The sequence below is a fragment of the Letharia lupina genome (assembly GCF_014066315.1).
Source record: "Letharia lupina isolate WasteWater1 chromosome Unknown contig_13, whole genome shotgun sequence".
NCBI lineage: Eukaryota > Fungi > Ascomycota > Lecanoromycetes > Lecanorales > Parmeliaceae > Letharia > Letharia lupina.
In genome coordinates, this window is record NW_023502982.1 from 1744359 (window position 1) to 1756814 (window position 12456).

The window sequence follows — 12456 nt, forward strand, 5'->3', positions numbered from 1 at the left end:
CACAGATATATCATATCGTAAAATATCTCGTTAAGATCCCGAACCCATATTAGAAAAATGAAATGATATCCGATCCTATTCATATCATACCCGGATACGATATAATATCACTTGATATAAAATATCTTATAAAATATACTATACCTTTTCGACTAGTAAATATACTTATTTTTAATATTATTATAGATAAGAATATTATCTAAATAGATAGTATAGAATATATCTAAATATTCGCGTAAGGTATTATTAATAAATATCTAAAAAGTAATAGAGGTATTATATAATTTAAAAGATATTACTATATATTCGAATAAGTTATATCGAGTAAGAAATACGATTTTTTTCTTATAACCTTTTTTTACTCTAATTTCGTTAAAAGCGGCTATAATATCGAATTTACTATATATTCTTATCGCGTATAATTTAATAAAAGTCTTTTTAATTAATAAAAAAGTATTTTAATTAGAAATAATAAGTATATTAAAAGCTTTATAATTTATATATAATCTAAATTTCTTATTAAATTTCTTTATAATTAGAATAGATATTATATAAAAAGAAGTACTTAATCTAATATAGCCTTTCTCTAATATTTTATTAATATATTTTTTTATAATTAATATCTAATCTTTAAAGAGTCTATAAACTCTTTTTAATAATAAAATAACTTCTTTTTTAAGATATATTTTATAATTAATAAAGCGATAAGAGAGAAGTTTATTAGCTTTAATAAGATTTTAAATATCTAATTATTTATAATATATTATAAAAACTTATTTCTATAGCTATTTTATAATTAAAGATTTTTTTCTTAACTTATAAAAGAATTTTTTATAATCTTTTATTATAATAGCGATAATATTAATAATAAATTTTACTTTTTTATTAATAAAGTTAAAAAGTTATTTAAAGTCTTTAAACTATATAATAATAACTTAATTTTTTAATTTTTTAATTATCTTAATAAAGGTATAGATAAAGATCTTTATTATTTTTTTTTAAATATAATCTTTACTATATAATTTAAGTTCTTTTTTAAAAACTTATTATTACTTTAGATAGTAATAGATTTATTATATAATAAATAGTTAAATATATAATAATTTAAATTAAATATAATAATTCTAGATTTAAAGAATATATAAAAATTATACTATTCTAACTATAATATTTCTAAAATAATATTAAATTATTTTAATAAGATAATTAAGTATTAAAGTTTTTCTATATAATCTTTTAAAGCGAGTTTTACTAAGATTATATATATAATATTAAAAATAAAAATAAATTTATTATTAACTAATTATAATTTATAGAGTTATACTAAGATTATTTTAAATAATTTATTTATTTTAATAAAAGATATATTTATAAAGCTTAATATTAAAGCTCTAATATTTAAAAGATAGTTAATCTTAATCTATTTTATTAATATAATAATTTTTCTATAAAAGTCTAATTAGTGTTTATTTTATAAAGAGATTTTAGTAATAATAATATACGCGAATAGAGAGATAGAAGCGAGTATTCTTTCTATTTCTAACTCTTTAATTCTTATATATAAAATTTCTAGATTTCTAGTAGTAATTTAATTAAAGATATTTAATTTTTTAATTTTTATAATAATTTAATAGGGATATTCTTCTTTACGTTGACGGCTTTTAGAATTATATTAATTTATTCTTTTATTAATAGATTTATATTTTTATATAAGATACTATTATCGCTAGAACGATATTTAATTTTTAGATATTTAAAATATCTATCTTCTTTTTAAATTCTATCTATTAATAACTTAGAATACTTATATTTTTATATATAAGAATTTTCGATAATAATATTATTATTTCTTTTAATAAAGAAAGAATTATATTAATTATTTAAGGGGATAAAGTTTTTATAATTATTATTAATTTTATTAATCTCTTTTTTACTTTTTAGATTTAACGCGTTATTAATAGTCTAAAAATTTATATTTAATACTTATAGAAAAATAATTAATTCTTAAAAAGTATTAAAAGATTATCTTAAAATTCGATATTTTAGATATATGGAGATTAATCGTTTTAGATTAAATATCTTATAAATATTAATAAATTCTAAGAAAGCGATAGCTATAGAGAATTATATATAGAAATCCTTAAATAATTTCTTTTTATCTATTATTTTTATATTAAATTTAAAATTAAATATCTTAGTATTCGATTTAATAATCTTATTATATATTTCGAATATATTATCTAATTTATTAATTATTTCTTAAACGATTTAATATAAATCTAAAATATCTTTATTTACTCTTATTTTAATAATATTATATATAATAATTTTATAATAATTTTATATATAATTAATTTTTTTAAGTTTAATAGAAAAGATTATAATACTTTATCTAAATTTCGCTTTAAGATATTAACGCTAGCTATTCTACTTATCTTAATTATTAATATTATAAAAATTCGAGATATTAAAATATTATTTATTTAATTTTATATTCTCTACGCGATTTATAATAGAGATATAATATAAATTTTAATAAGATTATTAATAATCGGCTAATAAGATATAATCTCTATATTTTTTTTATCGAAATTTTTTAAATTAGCTAATATATAAGATTATTACTTCTTTAACTATTACTTTTTATATCTTAAATTTTATTTAAATTTCTTATTTTCTTTAGTAAGTTTTATAATATTAATACGATATCTATTATATAAATCTTAAAATCTATTATTAATTTCTTATTTATAAAATAATTAGCTATTACTATTATTTAGCTAGATATTAATTATTAATATTTTTATTTTAACTTAAGCGATATTATAATTAAGTTCTTTATTTTATTATTAAAATATCTTAATATTATAATTAATAGTTTAAAAGCTTTCTATTAATATCTTTAATTTATTATATTAAGTATTAGAAGTTTTAATAGCGCTTTTTATAAAATCTTATAAATTAATAATAAAGATAAAGATTATAATTAACTCTTCTTTAATAATATTTATAAGTTATACTTCGATATAACTTAAATTAAGTTTAATAGTATATCTTCTAATAATAAAACGCTTTCTCTTATATCGTATAAATAATCTAGCTCTATTAATATTTAGAATCTTCTTATTAAAGTTTTTAAGTTTTTCTAAATAATAATATATTTATAACTTACTTATAATAATTTAATTTTAAATATTATTTAGATTTAAAGTTAAGGAGTTTATAGCTAATATTAAATTAGTAGAAATATAAAGGAAATTTAGTCTAAGATCTATTTTTTTTAATATATTAAAGATATTTATTTTCTTTAAATTCTTATTTAATCTAGTTAGATTAATCTTTATATAAATAAAAGATTTTTTTTTAAATTATCTTTTAAATAGTAAGCTTCTTTAGTTATAGCTACTAACTTCTTATTAATATACTCTTTTTTTAATTATATATTTAGTATAATTAGTAAATAAATCGCTATTACTTTAGAAGAAAGATAAATAATATTATATTAAGAACTTAATAATATATATAATAACTCTATATTATAGTATAAAGAGAATACTATCTATATAGAATTATTATAAGTGTGGATTTTATAGCAAAGTAGAAAGGCCGAAAGGCCTTGGCACGCTAAGCCCAATTGGGTCATAACACAAGTAAGGTCAGTAAGGTCATTGGAACCGTGACACCCACGATGAAGCCGTACAAGACTCCTTCGATCCACGTCTTCAATACTCTATTTCATTCGAAGACAGTAATTCTTCATGCTTCTTTCGGTACTGACTCCCTGGTGCTCACCACAGTAGTTGTCTCTTTGTGCATTGGGTTCTGGACTCACACGTTGATGCTCTTACTCGTATGGTTTCGGTGCCTGAAGGCTCGATTATTGGCATTCATGGACTCTTCGGAGGGTCTTGCTGCGAGTAAAGTTTTGAACGGATTTTTTCAATTGAAATGCTTTGATTGGCTTTCCCAGCGTACCGAAAGCAGAGAGACCACTTTCAACGCCAAGGTTCTGTAAATCATACATGGTGTCTGCTCAGTCAGGGATCCGCCCCCTCCCCATCCTTTCAATATTCCCCAATAGCCCACTCCTCCCTCCCGCCCCATTGTCGCCCCTGTCCCTGCCATACCCAGTCGGTGCGGGCATCCTGCCAATCCTGCTCTCGCCACTGTAACCACCGAATCCGGGCGCTTTCAAGCCGGACCCAGAAGTCGATCTCGAAAGCGTGGATCTCGTATCCGATGGTGCGGGTTGTGCGTTGTGAGAGCCCGACGAGGAATTCGCCATGGGGTTTTGAGAGAGAATCATGAGCTCTTCTGTTGCGGCGATCAACTCTGCGGTTTCGGCTCGGGAGGCGGAGAGTTGGGAGAGGAGGGAGACGTTTTGTTCCGTGGAGCTGGCGAGGTTTCGTCGCACGGTTTCAAGCTCTTTCTCCACATTCGCGAGCTGTTGCTTCTGCTCATCAAGACGTTTTGCTTGCTTCTCGAACTCTTGCCTCTGTTCTCCCTGGTGGGCCTTGCTCTCAGGACTTGAGGTCGCAGCGAAGGCCCCGGGCTCAACCCCTGTCATAGTTGCATCTCTCCCAATCCTAAGATCATCATTCTCTTTACTCAACTCCTCGATCTTATTCTGCAGATCTTTCATCCTTTTCTCCCATCTGTCCGAATAGCTTTTCTTCAGCGCAGTGACCTTGGCCTCATGCTTAGTTTTGTACAAACCATGTAGCTCTTTTGCAACTTTGGTCACCGCAGCTTCGACTTCACTGTTTGTATTTACGCTGCCGCTGTCCGAGGGCGCAGTAGAGGATGAAGAGGCTCTCATACCGGCAATCTTGCTCTCGGCTTCCACTGCTTTTGATTCTGCCTCTTGGCGCTTATCTTCTGCTTCGCTGACTCGTTGTAACAACTGGTCCTTCTCATGATCACCCCGGATGATCTCCTCTTTCACGTCTTTCAACACGGTTTGCATCTCTTGTTGCCTTTTCTCCCAATCAGCCTTCTCCGCCTGCAACCCCTCTTTCGCATCCCGCTCCTCGCGAACTTGCTCTAGAGATTCGCCAACCCGCCTTTCGGCATCGCCCATCGCATTTTTAAGGCTGCTGACCTCTGCTTCCTTACCACTCAATTCAGCTTTCAGCGAGGATATCTGCGACTGGAAGGCTGATTTCATGGACTCGAGTTCTCGGGCGGAGATGCTGGGTATTGAGCGTGGTGTGGGTGCGGGTGGAAGATCGAAGTCGAGAAGGTTGGCTAGATGACGCGATTCTGAGGGCGTGCCGGGAGGTAACGCTTGTTTTGCCGGTGATGGCGTGCGGCGACTTGACAGATGCGAGGCAAGGTCTGACTGCGTATGGTATTTCTTGGGCGAGAGGCGGCCATTCCTGCTGGGCGATCTTTCAGCTGCAGGATTGAATCGGCCTGTGAAGTCGATGAGGAGGTTTGTGGTATCATTGTCGCGAGATGGCTCTTGCCGACGGGGTGTAGGCGATGAGTAGCTATCGTCGTACTGGTGCCGATTTCTTGATGGTGTATTCCTTCCTGTAGGCCTCGGGGTTGGAACTTCTTCGAACGGAGACTTCGCTGGGCTACCGAATGCGCTTTTCGTAGGAGATTGACCCAGCCGCGCAAACCGAGTCATGTCTGCGTTGGGGACGGCGGAGAAAGCCGAGAACGCCGTGTCGTCCATGCCAGCATAGCCAGCAGGTCCGTCTACCGCAGAGACTGTATCATCATGTATAGTAAAGTCATGTGTCCTCATAGTATCATCTCGCACTGGCTGAGATGCCCGTGTAAGGTCCTCATTTTCTCTCAGCGCGTCCTGGGTAAGCTGCCTGGGTTCGTATTCTTCTGACCGCTCCTTGATCGGCGAGCTATTCTTGCTTGTACTTTCAGGTCTCGCTGGCGACGATTCGACGTCTGCAACGAAGGGGGAGCTAGGAGGGTCGCCTGGACTGTCGGTCATGTTCTCATTGTCTTGCCGTTCATAGGCGTATTTTGTTGGAGAGTGGTAGTTCGACTTCCTTTCTACGGTCAGTGGCGCGATACGATTGGTATTTGAGGGAGACAACGGCGAGAGTGGTGTAGCCATTCCAGCTATAGTTCAAGTTGTACTATGTGTGATGGGTAACATTGGTTATGGAGCTGCGCGCAAGAATCCGCGAGTAAACATTGCCAAGCCTCTAAGCCACTAGTGCGTCTTGGGCTCGATTGTTCTAGTGGAACAACGAACCGTCTGCAGTCACCACGGAATTCGTGCTGTCCAATTGTCTGCCTATGACTCCTCATCTGATGGGACTTCTACTACGTCCGTCTCAGCTTCATGTATCCTTCTGTAGTTACGAAACGCTCTCATCCACATCGGCACGCTTCTGCTCTGCCACACACCAGTCCTTTTCCTTGCTTGACTGAAAGATTCTCAGTCGTTCATACGAATCCGAGAAGCTACCGAAAGATGGTCACAGTAAGTGACTCGCCACAGCGCTGGCGCAAGACTTCCTCCAATTGTTCGGATGCCGAGTATTGCAAGCACATGGCAAGGTCGAAGATGGTCGTCGTAACCCTTCTGCAATTGACGTATTTGCATGAACACCTGATAGCCCGGTGCTGATACATAATTGAATTCGGCGCTCCTGCATGGTAATATACCAAATTCGCTGAGCTCTCGCATGTCCACCTCCCGATAGAATCTCTGTCACTTGAGGAGTTTCTTCGACAGACGAGACTGACGCCAATGAAAATGATTTGAACCGGGCGTGCCTCTGTATGGCAGACCCGAGTATTTGGAAGACTCCGCTACACTACTTGCTGAGATTAGCCACTCGTCGGATTACAGACCATCGAGCTGTTTGACGGCTGCAAAGTGCCCAACTTCAAATCCCGTGCCTCATACACCATCCCCGAATTAGGTAGTCACAAACGTTGTAGGTCGGATGGCCGAAGATCTGGGGAGCTGGAGTCGGTGGGCAGACCGGTGGGAAGTAATTGGCTTGAGAGAATGAAGGGATGAAGGTGAGGACGGACAAGGCAAGGAAATTTGAAGGAGCCGTTGCCGAGTATCCAGAGTCTCCAAATTTGGACATTGTCATTGATCGACGAGATTCTGGAATCGAAGTCTTGTAGTCTGCGAAACAAAGGCATGTCGCTGACAGCATCTGATGCCGTGCGCTGTGGGTTTATCAGTGCGTAGACATTATATCTCCTACAGGTTCTCCTAAGTCATTGGCGGATAGCGACATCAAACCGGCAACAGGCAGTAAAGGCAAAAAAGAAATATCGATAGCTTTGCGGTTTCCGATAGCTCGATTGAAACTCCCCACTACATAGAACAGAGCCCCTGTTTCTCAACGTCTGGACAGCCTGAACTCGGACAATTAACCGCCTTTCCCATAGGATTTCCCTAAGGATCGCAAGATCGATCGACGAATGTATCGAGGAAATTATACCTACTCTCCACTGCGGAGCACTTGCTGCTACCTTTACGTGAACTGGGTTTGGGTTTGGGTTTGATTGAATATTGTCCCGCTTCCTGCCGAGATTTGAGACTGGGCTTCAAGTTCTTGGGCTTGCTCAACATATACTTCCCAATCTCCATTCTCCCTGATGCTACTACTCGAGCGCTCGAGATACAGCAGGGTCACTGATGGACTTGGTACTATATTGGAAGGGCGACATTGGTTATGGAGCTCTGCGAAAGAATGCGCATGTAAACATTGCCAAGTCTCTGAACCTCATAAATTTGTTTTGGGCTCAATCTGGTATCTTGGGCGTGGGTTTGAGGCATCAGGAACACTGAGATTTTTCCCTCTTGGCCACCAATAATGTTATGGCACAACGGGAAATCTCTGACACATCGGCGTATATATTCGAGGTCCATGTCCTTGTGCATGTATTCAGTATGCAGTCCAGCCACGAACCTGCCGCAGTCACATGGCGTTCTTGCTGCGCCGCTGTCTAATTGTCTGTCTATGACTCCTCATCCGATGGCACTTCACCTATGTATCTCAGAAAGCACACGAGACGCAAAACGTCACGCGAGAAGCAAGACAAGAAGGGCAAAGGAAAAGCAGATATAGAAAGAAGAAGCTAGACACAGCAACCACACGTCGTATAGACTTCATCGCGCACGCTCATTCCAACATCGAAGATGAAGATGATATTGCCGAACAGGCTGTATCCTTAACAGCGTAAGCCTTGAAACATGTAACGGAGCACACAATTGAAGGGAGAGAGGAAATCACATAGAAATGAAAACGAGGTCGTTTTACTTCCACAGAGCCAGCTGCTGCATCAAAGTTCAACCCAAATCCCACATCAGACCCGACGGATCAAAGAATTGCAAAGACAAGTCCGACAACTCAGCAATGCCCCGCCTCACTTGGCTATCCCGCCATCCGCCCCATACCCTTAAACCTATACACCGAAGCGAGAACCGAACACGGCCATCATCCCTCCAAAATCCCACTTCTCACACACGGGATCATCCTAGCTGCATGACAGACCCGTACGGACAGGCGCAGTAACCAACCCTGAGCGACACCCAATGCCCGGGATGACTGTCGTCGAAGTACCCGCCACCAAGCCTGCATCGCCCAGTGACGGCGCCGTGCCGGAGGTCGTCCGGGGCTGGACGACCACCGGACCGCTATCGTCGCGCCCTTTTGCAACGACCGTGGCGTGGTTTGAGCGGTTTCTGATCCCACACACCCTTCACAGCGGCCGCCGGGTTGGGTGGTTTGGGAGTGGGCTGGGCGCTTTGAATGGATGGCCTGGGCTGCTTGTTGGTGGGCTGGGGGGGTGGAGTTTGTGAAGGGGTCGGATGATGGTTGGGGAATGTAGATGGTGGTTTTGAGTACTGGGTGCGAGGACGAATACCTAGGTAGGTAGTGGTGGTAGGATGCTGCTGCTTTTCTGCCGGAGGAGACATCACTTTTATCTCGTTTCATGATTTCTGGTCATGGCTACTGTAGACAGGGACGAACAAAGGGGAGGGCACTGAAGAGAGTAACTACCAATTAGACATCTTCAAAGACTTGGATTTTGAGAGAGTGACTTTCTAGTTCTAGGAAAATAGAAGCTTCTACATGCTTTGAGTTCTCTAACGCCTCATAATCTAAGCACCATCAGCCAGGCTAGCCAGTCTATATGCAAGTAGCCCCCCAGATAGAGCAAATGCCCTGTAATATCTAATCGTGAAACCATGAACGCCCTTGTCGTGCAAAAAAAATCGCTCGCTGGATCGCATGGTAGAAATATATGTGGAAAAGGATGACGATAGAAAGTGACTACTTCCACCTATTACACTTACACCTACACCTCGTCCCTGTCGGTGACAGTAATGTGTACCACATCCTCCTCCCTCTCTGCAGGCATTGCATTCCGCATGAAGCTAGCCATTGGCCTGATCGTAGCCGTCTTGTTCTTGGTCCTTTGGATTGAGAGAATTTGGAAGGCTCCTGCAATCGCCACAATGCCACTTCCCCACCAAGCGAGTCCTGTAAAGCCGATCTGAGTGCCGACCCCGTAAAGATAGCCTGCGATAGGAGGTGCAATAGTCCGGCAAGCTGCACCTGCCGAAGCGGCGAGGCCGTTGACCTTTCCAAGTACTGAGCGGGATGGTGCAGCTTCTTTGAGGAGGATGAGGAGGACCGGGTATCCAAGTATGCTGAAAAAGTTGCGAATAGCCAAGCAGACATAGATGCCTGGGTACAGCGAAGTCTCCGGGAGAAAGGCCAGGTATGGAACGATGAAGTAAGCAACAGGATGGAAAACCGTGACTATAACGAAGGTCTTCCAAACCCCAAGCCAGGACGCGAAGAGAGGGAAAATTATAGCCTGGATGAAAAGGGCGATGATACCATTGATACACATGATGGTCCCGACAGACCGAATTGCAAGGCCGAGGCCGCCGGGGATGTTGAAAGGCGATTGAGAGATACTGCTGGTGGAGACACGTTCGTCTTGCAGGAAAATAGGGAGAAGGTGGTCGTAAGACATGCTGTGGTAGGTGAAGATGCCGAGCGCGACGACTATCATGGCTATTTTTCTAGTGAAGACTTTGGGCTTGTCTTTCAAGGAGGTGGATGCTGGACGCGGAGTACCATCGGCATTCAGCATCCATTCCTTTGATTCGTTAATGTTAACGGTATTGAATGTGCCATAGGTGTCAGCGCGAAGGTCGACTCCATAATCAGCTGTAGCTCCAGCAGTCATCAGAGGCGTTTCCGCGGTGGTATGGTCCAACTCTTCTTGTGTACTCCATGGCTGCATGTCTGGGTGAGTCTCAATTAAAAAGAAGTAGCCGAACAAGATGCTAATCAGAAGTATAGCGGCGCATAGAAGATTGGGGAGGAGGTAAGGGAAGTGGGCAAAGATGCTAGCCGGAGAAAAGACGGAAGGCATGGAGATGGCAGGTCTGGCAAAAGTGCCACCGATTGCAGGGCCAATGATCGTACCGATAGACCAAACGAATGGCATCACTGCAAACGCTCGTGCTGTAGTGTGTGAGCGAATATCAAGTGCGGTCAAGGCAGGAGAGGCTTACGTTCATGCTCAGGCTTCTTGACCAACTCGCCGACCATGGTCTGGATGACTCCGATGTTTCCATCTGCCCCCGACGTCAATCAATGACCATACGTCTTGCAGTACCATCCATACTCACTCAAGAGTCCACCCAAAGCTCTACCAGCGAGGGCCATCCAGAAGTTGGTTGAGAAGCCAACAATGAGCAAGGATATGAGTGTTCCCGCACATCCTATCAGCAAGACCGGCTTCCGCCCAATCCGATCCGATACGCTACCCCACGCGAGGCCGGTCAAAGATTCGGCGAGGGCGAAGGAGGAGATGAAGATGCCAGCCCAGAAAGATGCACTGGATCTATCGCCGACGTGGAAGTCTTTCACCATGACCCATGCATACGGAAAGCATGAGGCCAGGGCTATTGGTTCGGCAACTCGACATATTGCTGTCGAAAGGATCAGCAACGGCTCGTCGACGGGTAGGCGGCGTTGGAAGAAGACGTACCTAGGATGAGGAGTTGTATCGTCGGGAAGCTGTCCGAATTGGGCTTGTTTCTTGAAGCATTGGTCAATACCATTTCCTTAGGTAGATCTATGATTCTCACTGTACACAACCGTGAGCTTGTTCTTTCAAGATACCAAGTTCAGCAGTTGTGTTTGATTCGGCTCAACCTGAGCCTCAACGATATGATGAAAGCGGGTGGATGAAGGGCGAAGTGGGTCAAAGTGAAGTGACGGCGTGGTAGTGTGGTGGTGTGAAGTTGGAAAAAAAGGTGAGGGTGGAAGTTGCACTCCTCGGCCGTTGAATGAATTGTGATTCTTTCCGAAATTACTAACTATACCCAAAAGAGTCACCATCATGAGGCTTTGCGAATCTGGCCAATCAGTCTTCATCTTCCCTCCATCTTCTTATCATCAGCCTCCACCTCCAAGAAACCGTTGACTCTGGTGACTCCCGATGACGCTGCCCTCAGAGAGTAAGCAATGCGACAGCCTACACATAGACAATGCACAATGTACCTGTCACACTCTCTGTCCGGAGAGGGGTCACAGAGATCCAATGCAGCAAGCTCCTAAATATCTGTACGGTAGAACATACAAGTACGGAGGACTCGCATTTCGTACCGGCACACACAGGGCATATGTTGCCCCTCGGCCCGAGTCGGGACCTAGACCTGGACCCTGAATGCTTGATTTACCTTACCTTACGCCTTACTCCATCAACGGTCAGAGCACCGCAAAGGGACGGCATGCAACCATGTATTCATGAACTAGCACCTCTGAATCATCTCGTGCATCTGCTTCTACAACCATCTACTTACCCAGATCAACCCCTTTCATTAAGGTATGGAGTCGTGACTTCGTATAGCATTGATGATACAGGCCTCCACGGGCAGTTCTAGCACAGCTCCTTCCCTAATCACTCATATATCTATCATGATGGGTACATGTGAACGAACGATGTGTCCGGAGCTCTTATTACGGTAGATGCTCGACCTCACTGCATGGATTGTTTCGTGCTTTCCAGTAAGCACGAACAGTGGGGCGGCTCAAGGAGCGCTTATGCCGACCCCCCCCCTTCATCTCAAACATCGCATCCCGCTGAGACGGAGCATGCATTGTCCCACCTCCTGAAGAATGCATTATTCCGGATCCTTTCTGCCAGTGATTTCTCTTCATGTGAAGTACGGCGTGCTTGAGGGTCAGTGATTGGGGCTTTGTTTGTCTCACTGTCAAACATCTCAATCTCAAAGGTATGCATGTGATAGTCCTTGTCAGCGGACACGGAGATGAAGAAATCTCAATGTCATACAAATATTTCGCAACAGCATGAAGCTTCCTTCTCGATGCGGCCCGTCATCTTCTCACGCTCATTGTTTCAGTCACACTCGTAGCTTTGCTTTCGAAGTCTTGCTGGCTTCTTACACTCTTTCTGCCACTGCAA

At 40.4% G+C, this 12456-nt stretch overlaps 2 protein-coding genes across 2 annotated transcripts; both read right to left on the bottom strand.

The window, feature by feature from the left end:
• Window positions 1-4033: 4033 nt before the first annotated feature.
• On the bottom strand, window positions 4034-6085 carry HO133_001924 (uncharacterized protein; the record flags this gene model as incomplete). Its single annotated transcript, XM_037292852.1, has 1 exon — window positions 4034-6085. One exon carries the CDS (start codon window positions 6083-6085, stop codon window positions 4034-4036), a length of 2052 nt encoding a protein of 683 aa, XP_037151391.1.
• Window positions 6086-9303: 3218 nt separating this feature from the next.
• Window positions 9304-10574, bottom strand: HO133_001925 (uncharacterized protein; the record flags this gene model as incomplete). The annotated part of the gene is made up of 2 exons (XM_037292853.1): window positions 9304-10487; window positions 10538-10574. The coding sequence occupies 2 exons, from the start codon at window positions 10572-10574 to the stop codon at window positions 9304-9306; spliced, it is 1221 nt and encodes a 406-aa protein (XP_037151392.1).
• Between the last annotated feature and the right edge of the window lie 1882 nt (window positions 10575-12456).